The sequence below is a fragment of the Molossus molossus genome, unplaced genomic scaffold (assembly GCF_014108415.1).
Source record: "Molossus molossus isolate mMolMol1 unplaced genomic scaffold, mMolMol1.p scaffold_m16_p_23, whole genome shotgun sequence".
Classification (NCBI taxonomy): Eukaryota; Metazoa; Chordata; class Mammalia; order Chiroptera; family Molossidae; genus Molossus; species Molossus molossus.
Genome location: NW_023425359.1, coordinates 14,325,508 through 14,350,746, shown reverse-complemented (window position 1 = coordinate 14,350,746; position 25,239 = coordinate 14,325,508). Strand labels below are relative to the sequence as shown.

General features: G+C 44.3%; 1 protein-coding gene across 2 annotated transcripts; it reads right to left on the bottom strand.

Moving 5' to 3' along the window:
- Window positions 1–10,587: 10,587 nt before the first annotated feature.
- SDE2 (SDE2 telomere maintenance homolog) lies at window positions 10,588–24,650 on the bottom strand. 2 transcript variants are annotated; one of them, XM_036277476.1, is made up of 9 exons: window positions 24,552–24,650; window positions 23,842–23,966; window positions 19,162–19,279; window positions 17,918–18,029; window positions 16,437–16,606; window positions 15,024–15,138; window positions 13,619–14,123; window positions 10,850–11,081; window positions 10,588–10,739 (listed from the first exon to the last, which is right to left on the bottom strand). In XM_036277476.1, exons 1-8 carry the CDS (start codon window positions 24,556–24,558, stop codon window positions 10,857–10,859), a joined length of 1,377 nt encoding a protein of 458 aa, XP_036133369.1. In that variant the 5' UTR covers window positions 24,559–24,650; the 3' UTR covers window positions 10,588–10,739; window positions 10,850–10,856. The 2 variants fall into 2 exon arrangements, with proteins under 2 accessions (XP_036133369.1, XP_036133368.1); XM_036277475.1 differs by having other exon boundaries at window positions 10,588–11,081.
- Window positions 24,651–25,239: the final 589 nt, after the last annotated feature.

Genomic DNA, 25,239 nt, shown 5'->3' with positions numbered 1-25,239 from the left:
CCTAAACACCTTAATCTCATGGGTAAACAGTCTTCTAATCCAGTAGATGGCACTTCTGGGCAGCCAGCTGGCCCCATCTGGAGTTCATTCATTCAATCAACATTCACTGAGCACCTGTCAATCACCAGACACCTCAGAGCTGTGGAAACAAAGACAGGGTCCCACCCTTAGGGAGCTCACCCAACCCAGTTAACACAATGCTAATGCAGATGCTCATTAGCTTCCCCATGAGTAGCTGATTTCAGATGTTCCTTCCTCGGGGGTTTGGGACCCTGCCATGTTGACTGGACAGGTGCAGCCCTGGCATCATAGGGTCGGAGAAGGTCCCAGCAGTGACTCACAGTGTAATTCCTCCAGTCCTGACTGTGACTGCAAAGCAAGTGTCTACTTCGCCACCTCAAAGGACACTGGCCAGACTGCCCAAAGACCCCAGTTAATGTGACCAGGCTTGGCAATAGTGTCAATGAAACACTGCTCAGGGCACCTAAAGAAAGATGACGGGGTCTAAATGAAATAAGGTGGTGAGTCAGGACGTGTGTGCTGAGACCCCGTCAGGGGTGCTGGCCTCTGCCCACAGCAGAGCCCTCTCTGAGGGGCACAGGGCCTGCTCCCGGGATGCTGGCAATGTCTTCGTTCCCCATCGATGCTGGTTATATAGCTCACTTGTAAAAAATTCACATCAGCATTTGATACATTCACTGTCCTATGTGTATGCTATCGTCAATAATATGTATATTCTAAGACACAATTGGTAAAAAGGCCAGACAAGGATAGGAGGAGATATTTGCAATCCATAAAAAACATGCTGGTATGTCACTTAGACCATTGACTGTATTTGAAATTCCATAAGGGATTTTCTTGTGAGGGTCTCTTCGTCCTTCTCTATTATTATTGATATTATTAATTATTAATATTGATTTGAGAGAGAGAAAAACATAGATGTGAGAGAGACACATCAATGGTTGCCTCCCACACAACCCTGACCAGGGCCAGGGACCGAACCACAATCAAGGTACATGCTCCTGACTAGAACTGAACCCGCGACTCTTTGGTCCTTGGGCCACACTCAAACCTCTGAGCCAAACCAGCCAGGGATCTATGTATTTTCGTATGTTTCTATAGATATGTGTAAATTGGAAATAGATTACTTTTCATATTTACTGAATACATTGCCCCTATTACAAACTTTTAAATGCAGACAAGTAGACTTGTTATTTCTCTAGAAAATTAATTTCTGTTACAAATGTTTCTCCTTTTCCCCCCATTGACACCCTCCTCCCGATCCCACAGCGGCTGGGCTCTCTGGAAACTTTGTTCAAGAAATTTATTTATGTTGTTCTTGGATTCTTTTTTCTTGTGGTTAAAAAATGTGATATATTTCATCCTGGCTGGTTTGGCTCAGCGGTTGGAGCATCCACCTGCAGACCAGAGAGTCTCTGGTTCGGTTCCCACTAGGGGCAGGTACCAAAAAAAAAAAAAAAGATATATTTCTAAAGCTTTAATTTTGCCTACTGTTCTTAGAGTCTCTGTCTCCCTACACCTTACAAAGTTGCTAGGAAGTGAGGGAAGACGGATGCTGTCAGCATCACCTTCTGCGATTGGATGTGAGGAGAAACTGCAGTCCAGCTAAATGGTCCATAGTGTATGGACACCAGGAAGAGGGAGACCCAGTTTCCTGGCCATCTAGCTCCGGCCCTTCCGAGGCCATGTGCCACCTTCTAATATGAGTCTTTTTAAAATAAGCATTTAGGAGAAGTGAGCAAGTGAATGCCAGGCCGCCCCCACCCCAGACGGCCTGACAGAGCTCACTCAGCCCGGCCTCATCGACACATCTCCTGAGCCCCTCGTGGCAGGGACCAGACGCCAGGCCTGTCTTGTGAAGCTCCCGTTCCAGGGAGGAGACAGACAGTAAACAAGCCACCCCGAAGCCAGATAACGGGGAGGAAGTAAGCGGGCAATGAAAGAGTGACTGCGGAGGCTCGGGGAGGAGGCGGGTCTGGGAGAAGAACCAGCGTGAAAGGCTGCGGGGAGACAGTTCCAGGCAGAGGGAGCAGGAGTGTGGGGCGGGGGCTGGCGGAGGGGCCCCAGGCCATGGTCAGGCTCTGACTTGGAGAGCCGCGGGAAGCCACCCGGGACTGTTAAGCAAAAAAAGACGTAAGCCCTGGCCGATTTGGTTCAGCGGTTAGAGCGTCGGCCTGCGGTACAGAGAGACCCGGGTTCGGTTCCCGCTAAGGGCATGTACCTCGGTTGCAGTTTGTTCCCGGCCCTGGTTGGTCGTGCGGGTGGCAGCCACTCGATGTGTCCCTTCACGTCGATGTTTCTCTCTCTCTCTCTTCCTCTCTCTTCCTCCCGCTCTATCTGAACAAAAAATGGAAAAATGTCCTCGGGTGAGGAAAAAAATAAAAAAATTAAAAAAAAATCATCATTTAAAAAAAATAAATAAATAAAATAAAAATAAAAAAAGACGTAAGATCCTAGCCGGTGAGGCTCAGAGAATTGAGTGTTGAGTGTCCTCCCATGGACTGAGAGGTGCGGGTTCGATTCCCGGTCAGGGCACATGCCTGGGTTGTGGGCTTGATCCCCAGTGGGGGGCGTGCAGGAGGCGGCCGATCCATGTTTCTCTCTCACATCGATGTTTCTCTCTCTCTCTAAAAAAATCAATAAAAACGTATTTAAAACGTAGACATGAGAGAAAGAACTCATGGACATGGATGGACAGCAGTCGGTTTAATGGGGACAGAGTTTCAGTTTGGGAAGATGAGAAAGTCCTGGAGATGGATGGCGGTCATGGTTGCACAATGTGAATGTGCGTAAGGCCGCCAAATTGTACAGCTAAAACTGGTTAAAATTGTAAATTTTATATCACGTATATTTTACCACAATAAAAAAGTTCCCAAGATCGTTGTGCCTGCTGTGGAGGATGGACAGCAGTGGGCTGGGCCAAGAGGGAGGCAGAGAGACCGCGGAAGGGCTGAGGCCTGGCCAGGCAGCGGCGTGGGGGTGGGGAGAGGAGGGCAGACTTGCCATCCAGGTCACTAGGACTCGGCAGTGGCATGGATTGGGAGGTCAGTGTTTGTGACCTAATAACAAATGACAACAGGAAACAAAATGCAGTAACTAGAAAGCATTCCGGAAAAAGTTGTGCTAGCGGGGTATTTAATATGTTGGAATGTTCAGAATTGTCTTAATACTGTTGTATTAAACGGGATGTCTATCATTTGTTCAACAGCAAGATTTAAAAACCCTCACGTAAGGCCACTCACTGCAAGTCTCCAAGCCCAGCCTGGGTCGGGCTGCAGGGCGCTCAGCATCAGACCCTCATCTCAAAGAGACCAAATTCCTCCAGCAGAAAACAACAGCACACGATGAGAAAAGAGTCGTTTGTTGAGAAGTGTTCCATTTTTATGGGCTATTCAGCAAGTCTGTGAATGATTTATTCATGTCTGGTAGAGCAAACGCTGGAGTGAAATATGAGAATGCAAGAATCAGAAAGGACAGAACCTGGTCAAATTCAGGCCAGCTGCACCTAACCATCTTCTGCCACTTACCCTGTGGGGGAGGGGGGCCGGGGGGCAGGAAAGGAAGTCACTCAGCTCTTAGGGACCCAGTGACCTTCTCTCACCTTCTGAGCAGTTGCCCATCCTGCCTGGCTTCTGCTCACATTTGTTAGCACCCAGCGCCCTCTACTGGCAGCAGAGAGAGTCTTTCTTTTTTCTTTTTTCTTTTTGGTGGTATGTGCCTCTAGCAGGAACCGAACCCGGGACTCTCTGGCCCGCAGGCCGACGCTCAACCGCTGAGCCAAACTGGCCAGGGTGAGAGTCTCCTTCTTCCCAGAAATGAGTAGCATTTTTGATGGTTGGCAGATGGTGAGCAACAGAATCCCATTCTATAGAATTGCCATTCGTGCCCGAATTTCAATTGCTCTCAGATTTCATTTTGGTAAAATATTCAGTCTCAGCCATTTTCCTCAACAGCCTTCAAAGGCATCCCATGTCTTCAAGCAAAGGTTTTTAGTAGGTCTACGCATCCTGGGGGGTGCGCTGTGTGATCCATTGATGGATGGTGAATATACTCGGAATTCTGTTTGTCGTTTTATAAAATACATCATATTAGTACAGTAGTCCATTTCTTCATTCAATAAATATTTGTTGAGCACCTTCTGTGTACTAGGCACTAATGTAAGAGACAAAAATCTCTGCCCTGATGAAGATTATTCTCCATGAGGGGAGAGGGACATTTAATAAGCAAGTAAAATAAATATATGAAAATTGGTAGTAAGAAAAAGAATAGGCAGGGAAGAGAGATAAGGATGTGTATGGGGGAGGGGTAGTTGCCATTTTAAATGAGTGAGAAGGCCTTGGTTGGTTTGGCTCAGCAGTTAGAATATCAGCCTGCGGCCCTGGCCGATTTTGCTCAGTGGTTAGAGCGTCAGCCTGCGGTCCAGAGAGACCCGAGTTCGGTTCCCGCTAAGGGCATGTACCTCGGTTGCAGCTTGTCCCCGGCCCTGGTTGGTCGTGCAGGTGGCAGCCACTCGATGTGTCCCTTTCGCATCAATGTTTCTCTCTCTCTCTTCCTCTCTCTCCTCCCGCTCTGTCTGAACAAAAAGTGTAAAAATGTCCTCGGGTGAGGATAAAAATAAAAAAAAAAGAATTTCAGCCTGCGGACAAATGAGCATGTGGTTTTGGTTTGTCCCTGGCCCTGGTTGGGGTCCTGAGGCAGGTAACCAGTCAATGTGACACATCGATGTTTCTCTCTCTCCTTCCCTCTCTGTCTCTCCCTCCCTCCTACTCTATCTGATGATAAACAGAAAAATATCCTCAGGTGAGGATTTTTTAAAAATGCTATAGTCTTCAAGAGCCTAATTACTATCCCATGCAAATATAGATTATGCCTTACAGCTCAGTTCACAGATGTAAACAGATACTTGGAGCACTTTGCTGGAAGGTCACCCAGCCCTGCACCAGCAAGGCCATGACCAAGGTCACCAACTACATCTCTCCCATTTGGTTCAGCCTCTCAGCCAACTCAGCATGTGTGTGTCCCCACCTAGCACGTGTGACGCTTGACTGCTCACAAGGGTTTCATTTTGATTGCCTGGGCCCCCAGCCCGATTCCACCTCAACTCAGTTCTGTTCAAGCTGGTTTGGATTAAGAGCTGTTCTGCTGTGCTCACCGCCTGGCCTTAGATGTGTTCTAGAACTACACCGTCCAAAACAGTAGCCAAAAGTCACATGGGGCTCTTGAGCACTCGAATGTGGCTGGTCCAAACTGAGAAGTGCTGTAAGTGCAAAATGCACACCAGATTTCAAAGACTTAGGACACAACATATCCCCAAACTGTAAACTAGCTAATACTTTTCTTTTTTTTATCCTCACCTAAGGACATTTTTCTATTTTTTATTCAGATAGAGCAGGAGAGAGAGAGAGAAACATCAACGTGAAACAGACACATCGAGTGGCCGCCACCCGCACGATCCAGCCAGGGTGGGGGACAAACTGCAACTGAGGTACATGCCTTTAGTGGGAATCGAACCCGGGTCTCTGTAGACCACAGGCCGACGCTCTAACCGCTGAGACAAACTGGCCAGGGCTCTAATAATTTTCTTATATTGATTACATGTTGAAATATTTTGGATATATTGGGTTCAGTAAAATGTATTGTTCAGCCCTGGCCGGTTTGGCTCAGAGGTTAGAGCATCAGCCTGTAGACCAGAGAGTCCTGGGTTCAGTTCCTACTAAGGGCATGTACCTCGGTGGCGGTTCATCCCCCGCCCCAGTTGGGGTCGTGTGGTTGGCACCCAGTGGATGTGTCTCTCTCACATCGATGTTTCTCTCTCTACCTCCCTTCTCCCTCCCGTCCCACTCTATCTGAAGATAAATGCAAAAATGTCCTCTGGTGAGGATAAAAAAAAAAAAAAAAAATGTATTGTTCACATTAATTTCACCTGCTCCTCTGAACTTTCAATGTGGCGATGAGAAAACTTCTGATGACATTTGTGGTTCAAACTGCATTCCTCTTGGACAATGGTCCTCTCTAATGTTCCAACAGCTTCCATTTATTGAGCAACTACACGCTAGCTGCAAAGCACTGTAGGTGCCACGCAAATCATCTCATTTACTCCTAACAATCCTAAAAGTAGATGTGATCCCACCTGATGGTAGGATTAGGGAACTGATGCTCAGAAAGGTTATGAACTTTTCTGAGGAAATGCTATTAGAAAGTGGGGAAACCAGGATTTGGACCCAGCTCTGTGACTGCACAGCCCTTGCCCACAGGGCCTGTGTTCCAGGGAAAACTAGTCATCTTATGCCATTGCGAATGTTTTGATTGAAACCACCAGTATCATGTGACTCAGGGCCAAATTCTTGGGGTGATCTTGAATCAGTGAACTAGAAATGGCTTGGATGTAGGCTCATTTCTTCGAGCATCATTAATTTAGTCATTCTCAGCTGGGAACTTTACGGAGATCAGATGAAAAGAAAGGATAATCAACACTAAGTAGCATTTTTTAAATTCACTGCCCTCGCCGGTTTGGCTCAGCAGTTAGAGCATCAGCCCGCAGGCCAGAGTCATGATTCCAGTCAAGGGTACATACCTCAGTTGCGGTTCAGTCCCCAGTCCTGGTCGGGGTCATGCAGGAGGCAGCCCATCAATATGTCTCTATCACATCGATGTCTCTCTCTCTCTCTCTCGTCCCCCCCCCACTCTATCTGAAGATAAATGGAAAAATATCCTCGGGTGAGGATTTAAAAAACAAACAAGTTCTCAACCCATTGTCAGGGATTAGATCGGCACAGCAACAGGTCCACAGGTAAGTGGGCGTATAGCGAAAGCCTGTGTAACAGTGCCCCCGGAATCCACAACACCCTTTCCCGTATTCTAGTTCAGACACACAAGTGGTACCATGAAGTTCAACAGACAGCACCTTCCTGATTCAGAGCGGCCCAGAACTGTTAACACCTGGTGTTAAGTCACTGGACTTTCTGGGGGCACTTTTAATCCTGAAAATCCACTAGCAGGTGCTGGTTCAAGACAGTCATCTTGCAAACACCCGTTGAAGTATAAGCAAAGAAATGTAATGAAGAAGCTCTGTGTCAGCACCAGAAACTCGGGAAGGAGAATGGCTACCACCAGCAAATCAAAGTGTCGGCGCCCAGCCAGTGTGGCTCAGTGGTTGAGCATCGACCCATGCACCAAGAGGTCACTGGTTTGATTCCCGGTCAGGGCACATGCCCAGGCTGTGGGCCCGATACCCAGTGGGGGGCATGCAGAAGGTAGCCAATCGATGTTCTCTCTATCGATGTTTCTCTCTCTCTCTCTCTAATATCAATAAAGAAAAGAAAAAAATTTTAAACCAATAAAGAAAATGTTTTTTAAAAAGTGTCAGCAAGTACAATGGATCCACAGCAGAAGCCCATTAACACCCCGATGCGTGCATCAGCGAGAGCTGGACCAACTACAGCCACATGTGAGGATGGCAACATGGCCAGTCTCTGTTCAGCGTGAACCTCCTAACTTCCAGCTTTTAATGTCATAAGAAAGGAGCAATTTCAGAATCACAGCCTTTTTACTTTGCGTCAAGATCCATTTGCCCACGGGGAGTGGAGCAAGGGCTGCCCGCACTTCCCTGCTAAATGAAGCAGGGCACCGCTGGGGCTGGCACCCTGCAGGGGCTAACTGTGCCAATTAGGAAAGGGGCACTGACCCAGCCAACAGCACGTTGCAACAGAGAAAGGCTTGGGCACGGCTGCCCCAAATCTCCCACAAATGAAAAGAACCTCTAATCTGACAAAGTAAACCTCCGCTCTACCTAAACGTTCCTTCCCCTTTGAGTGTGCTTTTTAAGATTTGTATAGATAGCCACATGCTTTGAAGAAAACTGTTCTCAAATACTCAAACTAGAAAAATAATCCTAAGCAACAGAAAAACATGCTGCGGCAGCCATATATACCCTTCAGATCCCTACTGTGGGGACCTTAACTGACTATGGTACCACCAGCTGCCCCTCTGGATCCACTAGGTTCATGCCCAGACCATAACTGCTAGCCAATGAGCATAGTAGGGGTATTGAGGCAGGCTCATTCCCATGAGATGCTGGATTCCAACAGATGACTGTTTGAGGCCTCTCCATCGACCTGGTTGAACCTTCCTTGGAACTTCGCTGTAACCCGACCCTTCCTACTTAATCCTTTCTTCACTCCTTCTACGGGGTCAAACCTGCTTCTGTAGACTCTCCCTGCCCCTGCACTGGCCCCAATAAATCCCTTGTCCAGCTAATCCCATCCTAGACCTAAATGCACACACGTGGGAACATACTTACAAAAGGAATAATAATAAAGAAATCAATTTGAGGGGTCAGAAGACACACGAAGTCCTTAAAGCATATACAGAGTTTCAAGAGAGCACATCTATAAAACAGAAGCAAGCAGGAAGAGGAACTCACCTGAGAGTGACTGAGGTTTGTCAAGGGAGGAACCTAATTGCTAAATTGACGAACACAAGAAGAGTGGCAAACAGCAGACAGGATACAACAGAAAATGAGGTTCCATGGGGACAGGGCAGAGAACAAAGGCGATAATCAATTAAGTAATAGGGAAATAATGGTCTAAAATAAAAGGCTAGTCTTCAGACCTCAAAAGGGTCACCCAATACTAAGACATATTAAGAGACCACACCTAGAAATAACCTGGTGACATTTTTTCATTTGAAGGATAAAGAAAAAAGATCAAAGTGTCTAAGGAGAAAAACTCCCATTATATACAATAAAAAAAACCCTCAAAACAGGCATAAAACTTTTCTTCCACAATACTATATGCCAGAGGACAATACTGTATGCCAGAGGACAATAGCAAATATCTATTGTTTGAGGAAAAGACAAGGTATTGCATGTGCAAAGGCAACAGGAAAACACTGCCAGATAGGGGAGGGGTCAGAATGTGTACCACCCATGTGCTCTTTTTTTTTTTAAAAAAGAAAGAGCCCTGGCTGGTTTTGCACAGTGGTTAGAGCATCAGCCTGAGAACCAGAGAGGCCCGGGGTTCGGTTCCCACTAAGGGCATGTACCTCGGTTGCAGTTTGTCCCCCAGCCCTGGTTGGGGTCGTGTGGGTGGCAACCACTCGATGTGTCTCTCTCACATCGGTATTTCTCTGTTTCTTCCTCCCCCTCCCCTTCCCACTCTATCTGAAGATAAATGCAAGAGTGTCCTCGGGTAAGGATAAAAAGAAAGAGCGAGCCCTGGCTGGTGTGGCTCAATTGACTGGGTGTCATCCCACGCACCGAAAGGTTGCTGGTTCAATTCCCAGTCAGGGCTCATGACTGGGTTGCAGGTTTGATCCCAGGTAGGGAGGTGCAGGAGACAGCTGATCGATGTTTCTCACATCGATGTTTCTCTCTCCCTTCCTCTCTCTCTAAAAAACAAACAAAAACAAACCAATAAAAAAAGAAAGGAAGGCCCTGGCTGGTTTGGCTCAGCGGTTAGAGCGTCGGCCTGCGGTCTAGAGAGACCCGGGTTCGGTTCCCGCTAAGGGCATGTACTTCGGTTGCAGTTTGTCCCCGGCCCTGGTTGGTCGTGCGGGTGGCAGCCACTCGATGTGTCCCTTTCGCATCGATGTTTCTCTCTCTCTCTCTCCCTCCCACTCTATCTGAACAAAAAATGGAGAAGTGCCCTCAGGTGAGGATTAAAAAAAAAAAAAAAAAAGAATGAGAGGGCTTCTTATAAAAAAATAAAAAAGAAAGGAAGGAAGGAAGGAAGAAGGAAATTAAGAATACCAGCAAAAGACAAAAATTAAAAATAAAGGATTGGCTAGACCACGTCACAGAATAATTCTTGGGCTCAAATAAAAACTTGAGACATTACAAAACAGCGAGGGGAGGGGAGTTCAGAAATAGTAAAAATGAATGGAAACCAAAAAAAAAACAAAGGACAATGTCTCCATAGGGTTGTTTCTACCATCATGAAACAAGGCAAGCATCCAAAATATTACTGAAAGAAGATAATAAAGAAAAAATTTCTCCTTTTGAAACTTTAGTCTTTTCCACACATCTAAGATCAAAGTTTATACCACTCTCGAAAAGATGAAGCCAAATGCTGAGCACCTGTATGTCACTCCTGCAATGCCCACCTGCCCCAGATGGAACCTACAGCTGGCAAATTGCAGCATAATTGGGGATCACAGAAAACGTTTTTCTTTCTCTAAGACTTTAAGCCCTGTGATCTCTTTGAATAGCCATGCAATTTCCTAAATAACTATTTACTATCCAGCTTCGCCCGAGACCTCTCACTGACTAGCTGTGTTCTGTGCGATAACCACTCATCCACAGACAGAGAGGCCCTGCTGACATGTGAAGGGAGTCATGGTGTGCCTTTCTCCCTCTTTCAGGGACACCACTGAAATCTCAGATGGAAGTGAAGTCACCACTGCAGCCTCTATAGATGTCTACAAACCTGACGATTTGGGTCAGTGGAGAAATTCCTTGCCTAAACGACACAAGATAAAATAAAAAATCTGAACAGCTTTATGTTTATTAAATTAAATTTATTATTAAAAATTTATTATTAGTTAAATTTATTATTAAAAAATGCCAGGCCCAGATGGTTTCACACATTAATTCTATAAATGTAATCATGGAAAAAGAGGATAGTTAGAATTGGGTTATTAAAAAGTCAGCTTTTGGAGCATTTGAGATCTTGCTCCCTGACATATGTCTTCAGTTTGACTCAAATAAACTCATAAAAATTCTGAAAAGAAAAAAAAAGTCAGCTTTAGTATCAACAGGAATAATGGCCAAGAGTCAACATTACACAGGTTGTTAAGTGCTAGACTAGAAAGAAATTGGAAGTCAGCTCACATGGAATTCATTTCTTCTTCCCTTTCACAGGCCTGGCAAACAGAGCCGGGTCTATCTGGTCCTTTGCCAGCCCCCGGACGGAGAAGAGCCTTGCTGCCCGCTCCTGGAGAGTGCCCCCACACTTCAGCCCCCGGGCCAGCAGTTCACACTTGAGCTTCTCCAGACCCAGTAACTCCATTTCGGCAACAGAGCTGAATGCCAGTAAATCTATAATAGATTCCTGACCAATAGCCTGAAGGGGGGGGGGAAACAAAGAAAATATTTAAAACAGGCTCCTTTCTCTGAATAAGACTTTAACTGTCAACTACATTCTATTTCTCAAGGAATTTTCAGCTATTTTGCCTTATTTTGCGATTGCACGTTAATAATCATCTAAATGTCTTTCCACATGCATTCTCAATACACATAATAACCATTAGCCTTTCATCTATATATTTAGAAATAAGCATTCAGAATAATAACAAAAGTTACAGGATTCCTGAACAGATTCTTAATATTACAAGAATGGTTACATGACATTCTTTTCTGATTTTTCCATTAAAAATTAAAACAGCAGCTCAGCTGGTTGGAGCATTGTCCCATGCACCAAAAGGTGGCGCGTTTGATTCCTGGTCAGGGCACATACCCCTGCTGCGAGTTCAATCCTAGCTGGGGGTGCAAATGGGAGGCAGCCAATGTTTCTCTCTCTCTCTTTTTTTTTTGTGGTACCGAACCCGGGACTCTCTGGTCCGCAGGCCGATGCTCTACCGCTGAGCCAAACTGGCCAGGGCTGTTTCTCTCTCTCTCTTTGCCTCTCTCTAAAATCAATTTTAAAAAATTAAAACAGCCCTGGCCTGTTTGGCTCAGCGGTTAGAGCGTCGGCCTGCGGTCCCGAGAGACCCGGGTTCGGTTCCCGCTAAGGGCATGTACCTCGGTTGCAGTTTGTTCCCGGCCCTGGTTGGTCGTGCGGGTGGCAGCCACTCGATGTGTCCCTTTCACATCGATGTTTCTCTCTCTCTTCCTCTCTCCCCCTCCCACTCTACCTGAACAAAAAAACAGAAAAATGTCCTCAGGTGAGGATAAAAAAAAAATAAAAATTAAAAATTAAAACAGCAAAATATGCCCTAACTACCCCACACTATGATCACAGAAAAGAGCAGCTCCCAATAAAGCTTAATTTTAATGAGGTTCCCAGGCCTGTGAATCTATCAGTGCCATACTCTTAATGCCTTCTACTCTAACTGAATAATTAACACTGATTGTCAAAGTCCCCATCTATATAACTCAACAAATTCAAATGCTATTTAATAAACATGCAGCTGTTCTACCTACCGAGTGCCTTTACAGACTGTGAAACAAAACTAATACTAATGAAAATGTTCACATCTAGAGGTTTTCAAAGAGAAATAATTCTCTCTCACAATGTTATTTTTTTAAACATTAAAGAAAGCTAGGGACAGATTCTTCATCTTCCCAGTTAATTTTTTTTTTAAAGCCACTTTGTTAGTATTCTGGAGAGAACCTTGCTTGGCTTCACTATTTGTGGGCAAATCTTAAAACACCACGTAAGTGTCTTTGGAGAACTGTACCTGGTTGTTATGAACACGACAGCTACTACTACAACATCAAGAGCAAAATGTCCATAGTTAAAGGCTCAAGGTTGAAAGCTAAATCAGGTTTTATTCTATTTTCCTTTACCCATTTTTCCAAGACTTTGATCAGGATAAAGCTCCTAATATATACGAGTCACATAAAAGTTACATGCTTATAACTCCAGAGAGAATGTGAGGGTCAACTGAAAGACCTCAACATAAAAAATCCCATTATCCTTCCCAGAAAGGACAATCTATGCATTTTTGCTTATTTATTGGGGGTAAGGAAGGTGCTGGTTAAACAAATAATAATAGGCTTTGTGCTTATCAAAGGAAACAAGGTAGTTCAAGTTTTATCTATTCTAAAAAACAAATCACTAAATCAAAGAGTAAACATTAAAGATTTCTGCTAGAAGTTAGTTCACTGAAGATAGCAAATAATTAACTATTAGAGGGAAAGTATGTACAATAAAACTTTTAATTGATTTTTAGAGAGAGAAGGGAGAGGGAGAGAGAAAAACATTGATGTGAGAGCAGAACATGGATCAGCTCACTCCTGCACACCTCCTACAGGGGAAACCCAGGCATGTGCCCTAATCAGAAATCAACCCAGCAACCTTTAGGTGACACCCATCCAACTGAGTCACACTGGCCAGGGCTGAAAATAAATTTTAAAAGGCTAAATGTAGGACTTAAGATTTAGTGATAAATTAAAAATGAGCTGCTCACATCTAGCTTACAAGTATGGTTCAAATAGTATCACATGAGAAAAAAAAAAACTGAGTAACTAGACTTAGTGATTAGAAAATAAGTACATTTCATCAGATCTAAAATACCATCCACCTTAATATGCCTTACTATTGTATGTATTACTAAGAAAGAAAGAACAATACAATCATGCTGTAATATGTGATATACATCCAAATTTAGAGATTAAATGTGATAAACATCTGTCTCAGAATTGATGAAAGGCCACCACCTAGTGGCAAAAAATACATAAATTCCAGAGCTTAAAAAGAGATATAAGGATTTTTAGGGGGACAAGGCAAGCTTAACCATCAAAATGTACTTCACTTCTGATTTATCCAACAATCCTTTCCACTCAGCAGCTGATGGGGAGAGCACATTTTCATCTTAACGACTCATTGTGGAGAGTAAATTGATTTGGCTTTAGACAACGACCCCCCAAATTACTTACTGTGCTTCCTGACTGGCTTTCCTCCAGTTTGGCGCCGGGAACGTTTTCCCTATCTTCTCCAGGTGCTGCCTTGGCAACTCGTTCCCCATCAGTCATTTCTTTTGTCTCTTCCTCCTTATTCAGTCCAGCCCCAGCTGCTTCCTTTTCTATGGGTCCTCTGCTCTCTGCCTCCTCTTTATGCTGGGTTTTCTCTGTTTCTGCTGCCACCTTCCTTTCCACACACTCCTCAGCAGCTGTCTCTGCCAGCTGGGCACACAGGTCTTCAGAAATACCATTCCCCGAGTCAGCCACAGGGCTCTGTAGTTTTCCTGGTGAGCTACAGTCTGTACTCAGTACTCGTGCCCTCTGAGAACTACTGGGAAATTCGACTGCCACCTCAACACCATCACTGCCATTTTTTGGAACCGGAAAGCTCATTCCTGAAGTGCTAGGTGCTTCTTCACTGTCGTCATCTGAGCTTTCAGAGCCAGACCCCTCCACGGTCTCTAGTCCTTCCATGCCCAACCTGTCAGAAAGAACAGAAAGGTTTAACACCATCTATAGCTTCTACTTCAAAAAGGGCTACAGTTCGTTCAGGAATCAGACTCTGTCTGTATAAAAATATCCCGCCCTGGCCGGTTTGGCTCAGCGGTTGGAGCATCAGCCTGTCAGAGTCCCGGGTTCGGTTCCTGCTAAGGGCATGTACCTCGGTTGCAGTTTAGCCCCAGTTGGGGATGTGTGGGTGGCAACCAGTTGATGTGTCTCTCTCACTTCGATGTTCCTCTCTCTTTCTCCCTCTCTCCCTCCTGCTCTATCTGAAGATAAATGCAAACATGTCCTGGGTGAGAATTAAAAAAACAAACAAAAAAATATCTTTCTATCCTCAAGGGGAGGCTACAAGGAAGCAAGATCCATTTGGACTTATCTAGGCAAGGGAACTGAGCTGGTAACCAGAGGACCAGCTGGGAAGGGCGGGAGAGCTATCCGAATGATGGATAAGAAAAGTGTGGTTGTGCTTTTGATCCACAAGTGCAAAAGTGGTGAAGAGAGGTCTAGCAAAGTGACCAAAGACCTCAATTATGATGGTGAAAACCCCCAGGAGAAACAAAACCACCTGGGAAGTACAGCCCTGGCAGCTCCACCTGGGATTTTTAAAAATTTAACTCTTTCCACACCAAATAGTAATTCAAGTATATAGCAATTTTTCTGATCTTTCACTATAAGGAAAAATATTGTTCTTTAGGTTCTATGAATGGCACTCATAGCAGAAACCATCACTGGTGTGTGCAATGTGACAATCATTGAACTCTCACGACTGAAGCACTCAGGAAAATTTCTGAGCTCCCACCAAACGTTACTTAAAGAGGTGTCTATGCTACCACAGCAGTCCTAAAATCAATTTGAAATGAAAAGGAAACATACTTACCAAAAGCATTTCCTTTTCCCAGCACTGGATCCTCTGTCTGTTTCTGATTTGATAGGCCGCTTCCGAGTCTCACCGATTTCTGCTGATACCATCTTGCTGGAGGAAGCCTGCATACCTAACCAGAAATTTAACAACTCAGTGCCTACTATCAGGACTAAGTCTAATTAAAGAAGTCATAAGTAATCCAGATTGCAAAAAGAACTACAATCTGAAGCTCTAGATTTAAATTTCTAAAGATATCAAAATTTAATATAGTTAAAATAAAATTAATCTCAAATTACACATATTTAAAATAATAAGCATTCTGGAACTGGAACCAGAATTTTAAAGCATCAATTTGTAAACTTTGAAACTGACAGGTTCAAACCTAGCCCTTCCCAAACCTAATGATCCATCCTGTTGTGTTAGTTATTTGGACGTATTTCTTTTTCTTATTGTATCATAATCTTTCTTATGAAAAAGAGTCTTTCTTGTTCAGTTGTACCCACAATAGCCCTAGCATAATGCTCTAGATTCTAATAAAAGTCAATGACAATCATTAAAACACATTAAAAAAAACTGACCTAAAATTGGAAGCAAATAATGTTGAGGTCTAGGCACCTCCTAAAGCAGTGGTTCTCAACCTTCTTAATGCCGTGACCCTTTAATACAGTTCATGTTGTGGTGACCCCCGACCATAAAATTATTTTCATTGCTACTTCCTAACTGTAATTTTGCTACTGTTATGTCTTGGGTGACCCCTGTAAAAGGGTCATTGGACCCCCAAAGGGGTCGCGACCCACAGGTTGAGAACCGCTGTCCTAAAGACAACACGCTGCGTACCGCGAAGAAATCTCTGAGACATTTGCCAGGGACTGCACGTTTTTGGGCAAGCTGCACGTTAGGTTCTGAGCTGCACTCATTTGAACCAGCAGATGTCCATTCCCCAGCTACTTCAAGAATATAGAACGGTGTGCTGGTTTTTTAACTTAGACCCTCAGGGCAAAGAGTCACAAATACAATAATCCTAGGTTACCCTGAGTTTCAAAAACTAAAATAGCTAATGCAAGTGCAAACCCGAGTTAACTCGCGCGCGGTCCACAACGTTTGGGCAGGAAAACACGAGTTAATTCTTGAGCGGTCAAAAATGTGTTACCTTATCCCCATAAAGCACAAAAAGTGCTCACTGGAGCCCACGGGCCCACGAAATTCAGATGTCAAGTATATAAAATTTTGTGTGGGTATGTGGCCTTTTTTCTGGGTTGTAAGGTATGCTGTGCTCAATACTGAGGGGAGAGGTTCCGCAGGTTCCATCAGATTCTCAGAGGTCTGTGAGCCGAAGAGCTGAAGAGCCGCTCTTTGTGTGCAGCGTGGAACCGTCGGGAGCAGCTGGCTCCAGGGTGCCGCGGACCCACCAAGGAATCCTCAGCTCACCTTTGAGGACCGAGTCCTCCAGGCGCTCAGCCATCTCGTGGCACTGCTGCTGGTAGTCGGGGTTGGTGAAGCAGTGCCTGGGCTCTGCCAGTTTCCGCTGCAGTCGTTCTAGGCGCTTCTGCTCCTTTTCAGCTTCTCGCTCAGCTTGTTGTTTTACCCATTCAGCCATTCTGGGGGTGGGAGAGAAAGAAATATAACTGAATGGCTATATTATACATACATATATCCTCTCCCCAACAAATTAACGCCCTCTTGCTCATACTGTGATATTCCCTCAGAAAGACGTGCCACTACTGGCATACTGTAATAGACTTAAATAAGACCCAAAGATAAAGATTAAATTATGGAAAGGTACGCCCTGGCCAGTTTGGCTCAGTGGTTAGAGTATCGGCCCACGGACCAAAAAGTCCCGGGTTCAGTTCCCGCTATGGGCACGTACCTCGGTTGCAGTTTGTCCCCGGCCCTGGTTGGTCATGTGGGTGGCAACCAGTCAATGAGTCTCTCTCACATCGATGTTTCTCTCTCTCTCTCCCGCTCTATCTGAAGATAAATGCAAAAATCTTGAGTGAGGATAAAAAAAAAATTATGGAAAAGGTAAAATCTGATGGCCCTGGCTGGTATTGCTCAGCGGTTAGAGCACTGGCCCATGGACCAATGAGTAGCGGGTTCGATTCCAGTCAAAGGCACGTACCTCGGTTGCAATTTGTCCCTGGACCTGGTAGGGGTCATATGGGAGGTAACCGGTTAATGTGTCTCTCTCACATTAATGTCTCTTTCCCTCTCTCCTTCCCTCCCACTTTATCTGAAGATAAATGGAAAAAAATATCATCAGAGGAGGATAAAAATATATATATAATAATAATAATAAAAAAATTAAATCTGATGACAATTAGAGCACAAATATTTCAAGTTTACATTTCTGATATTCGTGGCATGTGTACAATCACCACTAATAGGAAAGTATGTTTCTCTCTTTAAAAAATAAAAAAAGCCCTGGCCACTTTGGCTCAGCAGTTAGAGCGTCAGCCTGTGGACCATAGTGTCCTGGGTTCAGTTCCCGCTAAGGGCATATACCTCAGTTGCAATTTGTCCCCACCCTGGTTGGGGTCGTGTGGGTGGCAACCACTCGATGCATCTCTGTCATGTTGATGCTTCTCTCTGTCTCTCCCCAGCCCCTCTCCCTACTGCTCTATTAAATGCAAAAATGTCCTCGGGTGAGAATAAAATTTAAAAAAATTAAAAAATGCCAGACTGGTGTGGCTCAGTGGACTGAGTGTCATCCCATGGACTGAGAGGTCCCGGTTTGATTCCCCAGTCAGGGCACATGCACGGGTTGCAGGCTTGGTCCCCAGGAGGGGGCGTGCAGGAGGCAGCCAATCGTCTCTCACATAGACGTCTCTATCTCTCTTCTTGCTCTCTCTCTAAAAATAAAAATAGATATTAAAAAATAAATAAATAAATATTTAAAAATGGCATCTTACGCTTTTTCATGGTTGACATCTCGTAGTCTCCTTCCACTGAGATCTCGGCAAGCTTCTCGATTGGTTGTCTTCTCAATCTGAGCACCAAGTGCTCGGAGCATAGACCCAAAACCTGAGCAAATACATTTGGAGAAAGCAGGTTAAAAACTGTTCAAGGATGGACAAATGCTGAACTCATGTCAACAGTAATGCATCACAAGATTTAAGTTGATCTCTGCTAGCTTGCTTTCTTTTCAATGAAGGAAATGGACATCAAGATTCGAACCCAGGGATCAAAGGTAAAAGTTCTGATAAACTAGATTCAACCTTATGCCTTTCATGCTTCGTCTTGTATTTCTGAAATACTGTACCTGCACCACTGAGATATTTTAGAGGCCTGTGCCAAGTTCACAAGATTCCTGGATTAAGAACTTTAAAAAGTATGTTCTCTCTCTCTCTCCCCCATTTTTTTCGTGTGTGAGGCAACCAAATTTTTGGTGACCTTAAAAAAAAAAGAACTTTAAAAAGTATATGGTGAGATTTTACAGTAAGTTTTAAAGGAAAGGTAATTTTAGGCTGATATGACAAACTTCATTCTTATTGACACAATTTTAAATAGCAGGATGACTATAAACTGAGATGTCCGGTCTCTGAAAACTAAACCAAAATCACTGTAGATTTTGAGAAAACTTGAGGATTGCATAGTAGTGTATCAAGAGAAAGACTGAGAACTGTGCATATTTAGTTTTTGTTCGTCTAGCTTCTTCTCTTTTCTTGGATGTGTCAATATAACTAGGACCTTAATCTACTCGAACATATAAATAGTTGTTCATAAAGTGACTTTAGATCTCCCTTGGAAATACAATGAGACCAAATTTTAATAAAAGAGGAGACTTGATTGTTTTACACACTTTCTTTGGCAAATTGAACAGAGTAATGACTGTCTCTCATCTAATCTTCCCCAAAGCTTTATAGCCTCAGTTGCCTATGAGGTATCCAGAGGGAGAAGGTGGGAACTATATCATACAGTATCTTCCTCAAAAAGAACAAAGGAGAAGATATTTAAAAACAGGTTAATAAAGGATTTCATAAGGCAAAACATAAGGCTGGCATAGTACAGAGACCAAGGGGTTTTTTGGTGCATAGGTCGATGCTCAACCACTGTGCCACACCAGCCAGGTCCAAGGGGTTTTTTAATTTCATACATCTGGCTAAAGATTGCAGACATGTCACAACTAAGCAAGCAGTCAACATTTATGTCCTACCTCCTTTTCCACCACGAAGTCTGGGTTCCAAACTATAAACAGCTCCATGTTGCACTGTGTCGTTGGAATTAACGAGTGACCCATCGCATTTCACAAAGAAGCATTCCACTGGAACGTCCTAGAGACAAATGGGGTTTTTTAAATGCTGTTTATGAGAGAATGCAAGGTCCTTGCACAAAGGGTCCTAGCTTATTATCTTTTTATTACTCCAATGACAAGCAGGTAATGTGTGTTCAATTATTATTTAACTAAAAATGAGAAATCAATAAAATAAATAAATAAAACTAGTAAAAGAAAAAAAGTCATTTCATATGTTGTATTCTGGGTATAACTTTTTCCTGATACCTAATCACAACATATAGAACTCTGTGTCTTTTGGGTGAAACTGAAAACTTTCTTTCTCCTTTTCTAATAGGAAGTCGGAGTCAAGGCAGAAGACTATACAGGGCACAGATCCAGTAATTCTGGAGGTCCTATTTCCTCTCACTTCTTCAAACAGACAAAATCAAGAGTGGTCCCCATGTTTATTTATTTATTTCTAAAATTTTTTAATTGATTTTTTAGAAAGAGAGGAAGGGAGCCCAGCCGGTGTGGCTCAGTGGTTGATAACTGACCCATGCACTGAGAGGGAGCCGGTTTGATTCCCGGTCAGGGCACATGCCCAGGTTGTGGGCCAAATCCTCAGTGGAGAGCATGCAGGGGGTGACCAATTGATGTTTTCTCTAATCGATGTTTCTATTTCTCTCTCCCTCTCCCTTCCTCGCTCTCTAAAAAAATTTTTAAAAAGAATGAAGAGATCTCAACACCAACAGAAAGGACAAGTGCATTAGAAAGGACAAGTGCATTACTGGTCTCTTCTTGAAGTGGAAACTATGAACATTCATTCTGAACCACATTACACAGCTATTTCAATGGGAACCATTCATTCACTCAACAATTAAGTACCTACTATTTGCCAGATATTTTTCAGGTGTTGGGAGACTACATGAATAATAGAGTGAACACAGATTCTGCCTCATGGAGCTTACATTCTAACGGGGCAAAACTGATAACGAACAAATTATAGGTCCAGTGGTGATAAGCAGGGTAAAGGGCATTAAAGTATGTGGATAGGTGTGGTGGCAATCTATTTTATACGTACAGTTGGTCAAGGAAAGCCTCTCAGACCAAATGACACTGGAGCAGAAAACTGAAGAAAGTGAGAACCCTCATTCTAGACAGGGGCAAGAACAGAAGCAAAGACCTGCAGCAGGGCCCTGGCCAGTTTGGCTCAGCGGTTAGAGCGTCGGCCTGCGGTCTGGAGAGACCCGGGTTCGGTTCCCGCTAAGGGCACGTACTTCGGTTGCAGTTTGTCCCCGGCCCTGGTTGGTCGTGCGGGTGGCAGCCACTCGATGTGTCCCTTCACGTCGATGTTTCTCTCTCTCTCTCCCTCCCACTCTATCTGTACAAAAAAAAAAAAAAAAAAGGAAAAATATCCTCGGGTGAGGATTAAAAAAAAAAAAAAAAAAAAGACCTGCAGCAGGAATAAGCTTGGAGTAGTCAAGGAAGGGCAATATGGCCGATGACTGGGAATCAAACCCGACACTCTTGGGTCTGAGGGCTGACACTCTAACCACTGAACAAACCAGCAGAGCTGAGTTAGCTCTTAAAGGAGCACTCTAGCTATGCAATTAAAAATAAGACTACAGTGCCCTGGCCGGTTTGGCTCAGCGGTTAGAGCATCAGCCTGCACACCGGAGAGTCCCTGGTTCGGTTCCCACTGGGGGGCACGTACCTGGGTTGCAGTTTGTCCCCGGCCCCGGATGGGGTTGTGTGGGTGGTAACCAGTCGATGTCTCTCTTGCTTCGATGATTTTCTCTCTCTCTCTTCCTTCCCTCTCTCCCTCCCACTCTATCTGAAGAAAATTCAAAAAAAAAAAGTGTCCTCGGGTGAGGATAAAAAAAATAAGACTATAGAAACAGAGAAATCAATGGGAAGCTATTGTAATAATCCAGGTGAGAAATGAAGGCTATTCGTACCAGGGCCACAGTGACAGGTGATGAGAAATATGAGCTCCTGAGGATGCTCTGAAGGTAGAGGCATTAGGATTTGTTAATGCTCAGGAAGGGGGAAGTGAGATCAATAGAAGAATCACAGATGATGCCAAAATCTTGGTTTGACTAATGGAAAAACAGAGTTGCCATTTATTAAGAGAAGGAAGTTTTGGGAGAGAAATTAGTCTCATTTTGGATATGTTTGTTTGAGATAGACAGCCAAGTAGAGATATCAATTAAATTGGTGGATATACAAGTCTGGAGTTTAAGGACGAGGTCTGGGCGGGAGATTTACTTTTGAACGTTGTCAGCATACTAATAGTACTTAAAGCCATAAGAACGGATGAAATCACCTGGATGAGGATTTGGTGTGTGTGTGTGGGGGGGGTGTCAGGGAATATATTGGGGAAGGGGGGGTCAGAAGACTAAGCCTGGGCCACTCCAAGATTTGGAGCTCAGGGAGATGAGGAGGAAGCAGCAAAAGAGACTAGACAGGAGAGACCAAGGAGGTGGAAGGGGAGAGGATGATGTCTGGAAAGTGTATCAAGGAGGGAATGGTCGATTGTGCAAACAAGCTGACCAGCAAAGCCAGATGAAAACTAAAAACCAATCACGGGATATGGCAAATAGAAGAAAGACACTGATGAACATAACATTTGTACAATTGTTCTGTTGGATGGGAACAAACGCCCAAATGAAAAGAGTTTTGTGTTCAAGGATATTTTCTATAAAGAAAACTAGAGAAAATCAGGTGACATCTGGAAGGAATACGGGCTCACATCTGCATGCTGGTTGAAATAATCCAGTCAAAAGGGACAACACCGGAAAATGCTGAGAGAACAAATGCTAAAATAAATCCTTTAGTAGGTGAGAGGGGAGGGGCTATTGTAAAAGGGGCAACATCAGGCCTAAGTTGTAAAGCATTCAAGCTCCTGTTTCCTTGCAAACTACAAAGTTAAGATAAGTGTGGAATGTTGTGTTCAGAAACCCCTAGTCTGAAGTGCTGCACCTGGTTGTAAATCAAGAGTGCTGCCATGTATCAAAGTGACTTGCTTCATTCCTACCGACACAATTTCAAACAACAAAGTTTCTTATAGTCCATGATTTTCAAGATCAAGGTCTCTCAGTGAATAAGAAAGCGGAAGACAGAAGACTTTCAAGAGAGTTATTATGACATTTCATCACTGCCCCCATGTCCTTGGGAGAGATACTGTTTCCCACTAACTTTTGCAGCTGGCTTTCTTAGTCTATAACCCCAGAAAGGTGAACAACAGAACAAATTTTTACTTTCTGCATGGGAGCTAACACTAACTTTATCATGTGCCAGAAGTTTTGTTTTAAAAAGCAGAGGTGTGAATCTGAGCTATTTTCATTTGTTCTAGTATCTAATAAAATGCACTTTTATAAGTTTTGTGTTCATTTTTGTTATGGTCATGTTTCTTAAGTACCTGGCTGAATCCATTTATTTATATTTCTTACTTCTTTAGATAGATATTAAATATATATATAATTTATTTTTTCCCATACTCATCATAACTGAGATCTTATTTTTTTCTGGTCCACCTTGTATCAGCTGTCAATAAGTTTGAAAACTGTACTCACGAAATAAGAGTTATTTTCAGAGATATTAAAATCCAATTATTTTGGAAACTATTTCCCCATTCAGAGGGTCAAAAACAGTTCTGATAGCGCTTAGACTGGATTGCAGTATATGAAGAAAAATAGGAAAGCTGAAAAACCACGTTATTTGCAAACACACACTGCTTTTTCATGGAACTCGTCCAAGCAAAAATTTGGTTTGGACTGTGTGGTTAACATGTGTTAAGCTTATAAATAACGAGCAGAGGAAACAGCCTAAGGAAGCAAGGATGAGGTGTGGTTATAAAGAAAAACAATACTAGATCAAGTGCCAACATTAAAATTAGATTCAGAGAGACCACTCAATATTTTAAATACATGAACAGGTTTAATATTTTAGCTGGTAAAAGCATGCTTGCCTGATAATTAAGAAAACCACACATGTAATTTTAGAAGTCCATGATAGGTTTTCAAATATATGCATGGACAAATAAGGCCACCAAATGATTCGTGAAAACATCACAATGACAGGTCCTAAGACCCCATGTCCTCAGCAGGACACGTGTGTGAGTGTTTGGCGGTCCCAACCAGTGAGTGACCAGATAAATCTATTTCCCTCCCGAACCATCCTTTGACCTGGGTTTGGATATGACATTCTTCTCCTCTACGTAGGCGCTAACTGGAATGTTTGATCAGTGGACAAAATGCACGTCATGTAATTACAGAATGAATGTAACGAAATGCAAGGAAACGAGCTGTAAAAGTCATCCGGTCCAACTGCCTCATTTACTGATGAAGAAAGAAAATACCAGCGTGTTTTCTGTTAGTCCAGACTGAGAGCTAGACTAGGCGTGGGTGAGCGGAGTTTTTCCCTTCTGTGGGGTGACAAAACCACCACCACCACAAAACAAAAGCAAAGGCAGGCCTCAGCAGCAGTTTGAAGCACCTTAAAACTGAAGAACCCTAAGCCTTAAAAACCGAAAACCCCAAAGAACAGACAGACCCTCTCCCCACCTAATCCTGTCCCGGTTCCCTCTTTCCCCTTCCTTCCGGGAACCGCGAACCTCACCTGATCTTGGCAGTGACGGTGGACAAGGTCGTGAACGGAGCACCGGGCCGAGACAGACCGCACCGCCCTGCACCCGAAGCCGGGGCCGCGAATCCACACCAGCGCCGCCGCCTCCGCCATTTCACCTAGTCCGGGAAAGTGAGATTCCCAGAGCCCGAGCGCCACAGCCAGCCCGGCGCCTCCTGATGACGTTCACCCAGCCGTCCAGCGCCCCGCCCCTCAGGTCTTCCGCTCGCCCCTCCCCTCCCCTGGGGCAGGTCACGTGACCCGGGCCGCGGAGCCGAGCTGGCAGCGGGAGGGGAACAGGAAGAGCCTGGCGAAGGCCGATAAGACCGCGGAGCACCCGGGCAAGGCGTTGCTAGGGGAAGTTGCTAGGGCGGGGCTCCAGGGACCCTCTATAAAAGGCTGGCGCTGGGTTATGTTTCCAGCTTTCTGGTTGTAAGCGATAAGGCAGTAACTAAGCACCGCCCCGTGCTGCAGGCTTTGGCCCTTTTCCTTACATCTGTGCAGTTATTTTTGGGTCGCGGGGAATCGTGGCCTGAGAAGGCACAGTTCCCTGGGGGCGTGAGGGGAGAGGCTGCAGTCCCGGAAACGGTTTGGGGGGGCTGCTTCCTCGGCCCTGGGGAGCTCCCGCAACCCAGGGGTCCAGGGAAACGACCTCAGGAGGTCTCTAAACAACGGCCCCCACGTGGTTTTTCCTCCGGGTTTACCACGCATCCTCTTCCTTTGCAGAAACTGCCAACCTCTCTCTTTCTGCCAGACACGCTCAGTTTATTCTTATTTCCGCCTGTTCGCGCTCTGCGTTATCTCCACTTCAGCTCTGTTTTCAAAATATTTCACAGCAAGTGGGCCCCTGTGAAAGACAGTGGCAGTGACGCTTACAGTAATGCTGCTCGCAAAACCCTGCCATAACTTTTATTCGGCACCATGGAAACACACTCGTACAGATTTGCAGAGCATAACTTTAAGGCTCTGGGAATCTGGAGTCCCTTAATATTTAATATGCTGAGGTTATGGTATTTCTAAAATCCTGAGCAATTTAAAAACCACTGGTGTGTGAAGATAGGAGGGCTATTAGGAGATATCTGTTCCTACTAAACACAAATGTATTGGCCCACAGAAACGAATTCTCTGCTGTTAAGATACTTGGCAAAATGAAACTCATCGCCAAAGGGAAAACAACAAAAAAATTCAGAAATAATTTAATTGTGACGGTATGCACAGAAATAGAATTCAGAGGCCTGTGAAGTTAGAGATTCTGTTATTTTTATTTCATTTACACAGGAGGGACAATGGGAGAGAAAGGGCCTCATTGTTTATTACTAACATTGTATCCAGTCCTTCCAAAACCTGAAATCTGGTTCACTTTTTATTTTTGGTGCATTTAAATTCCTATTA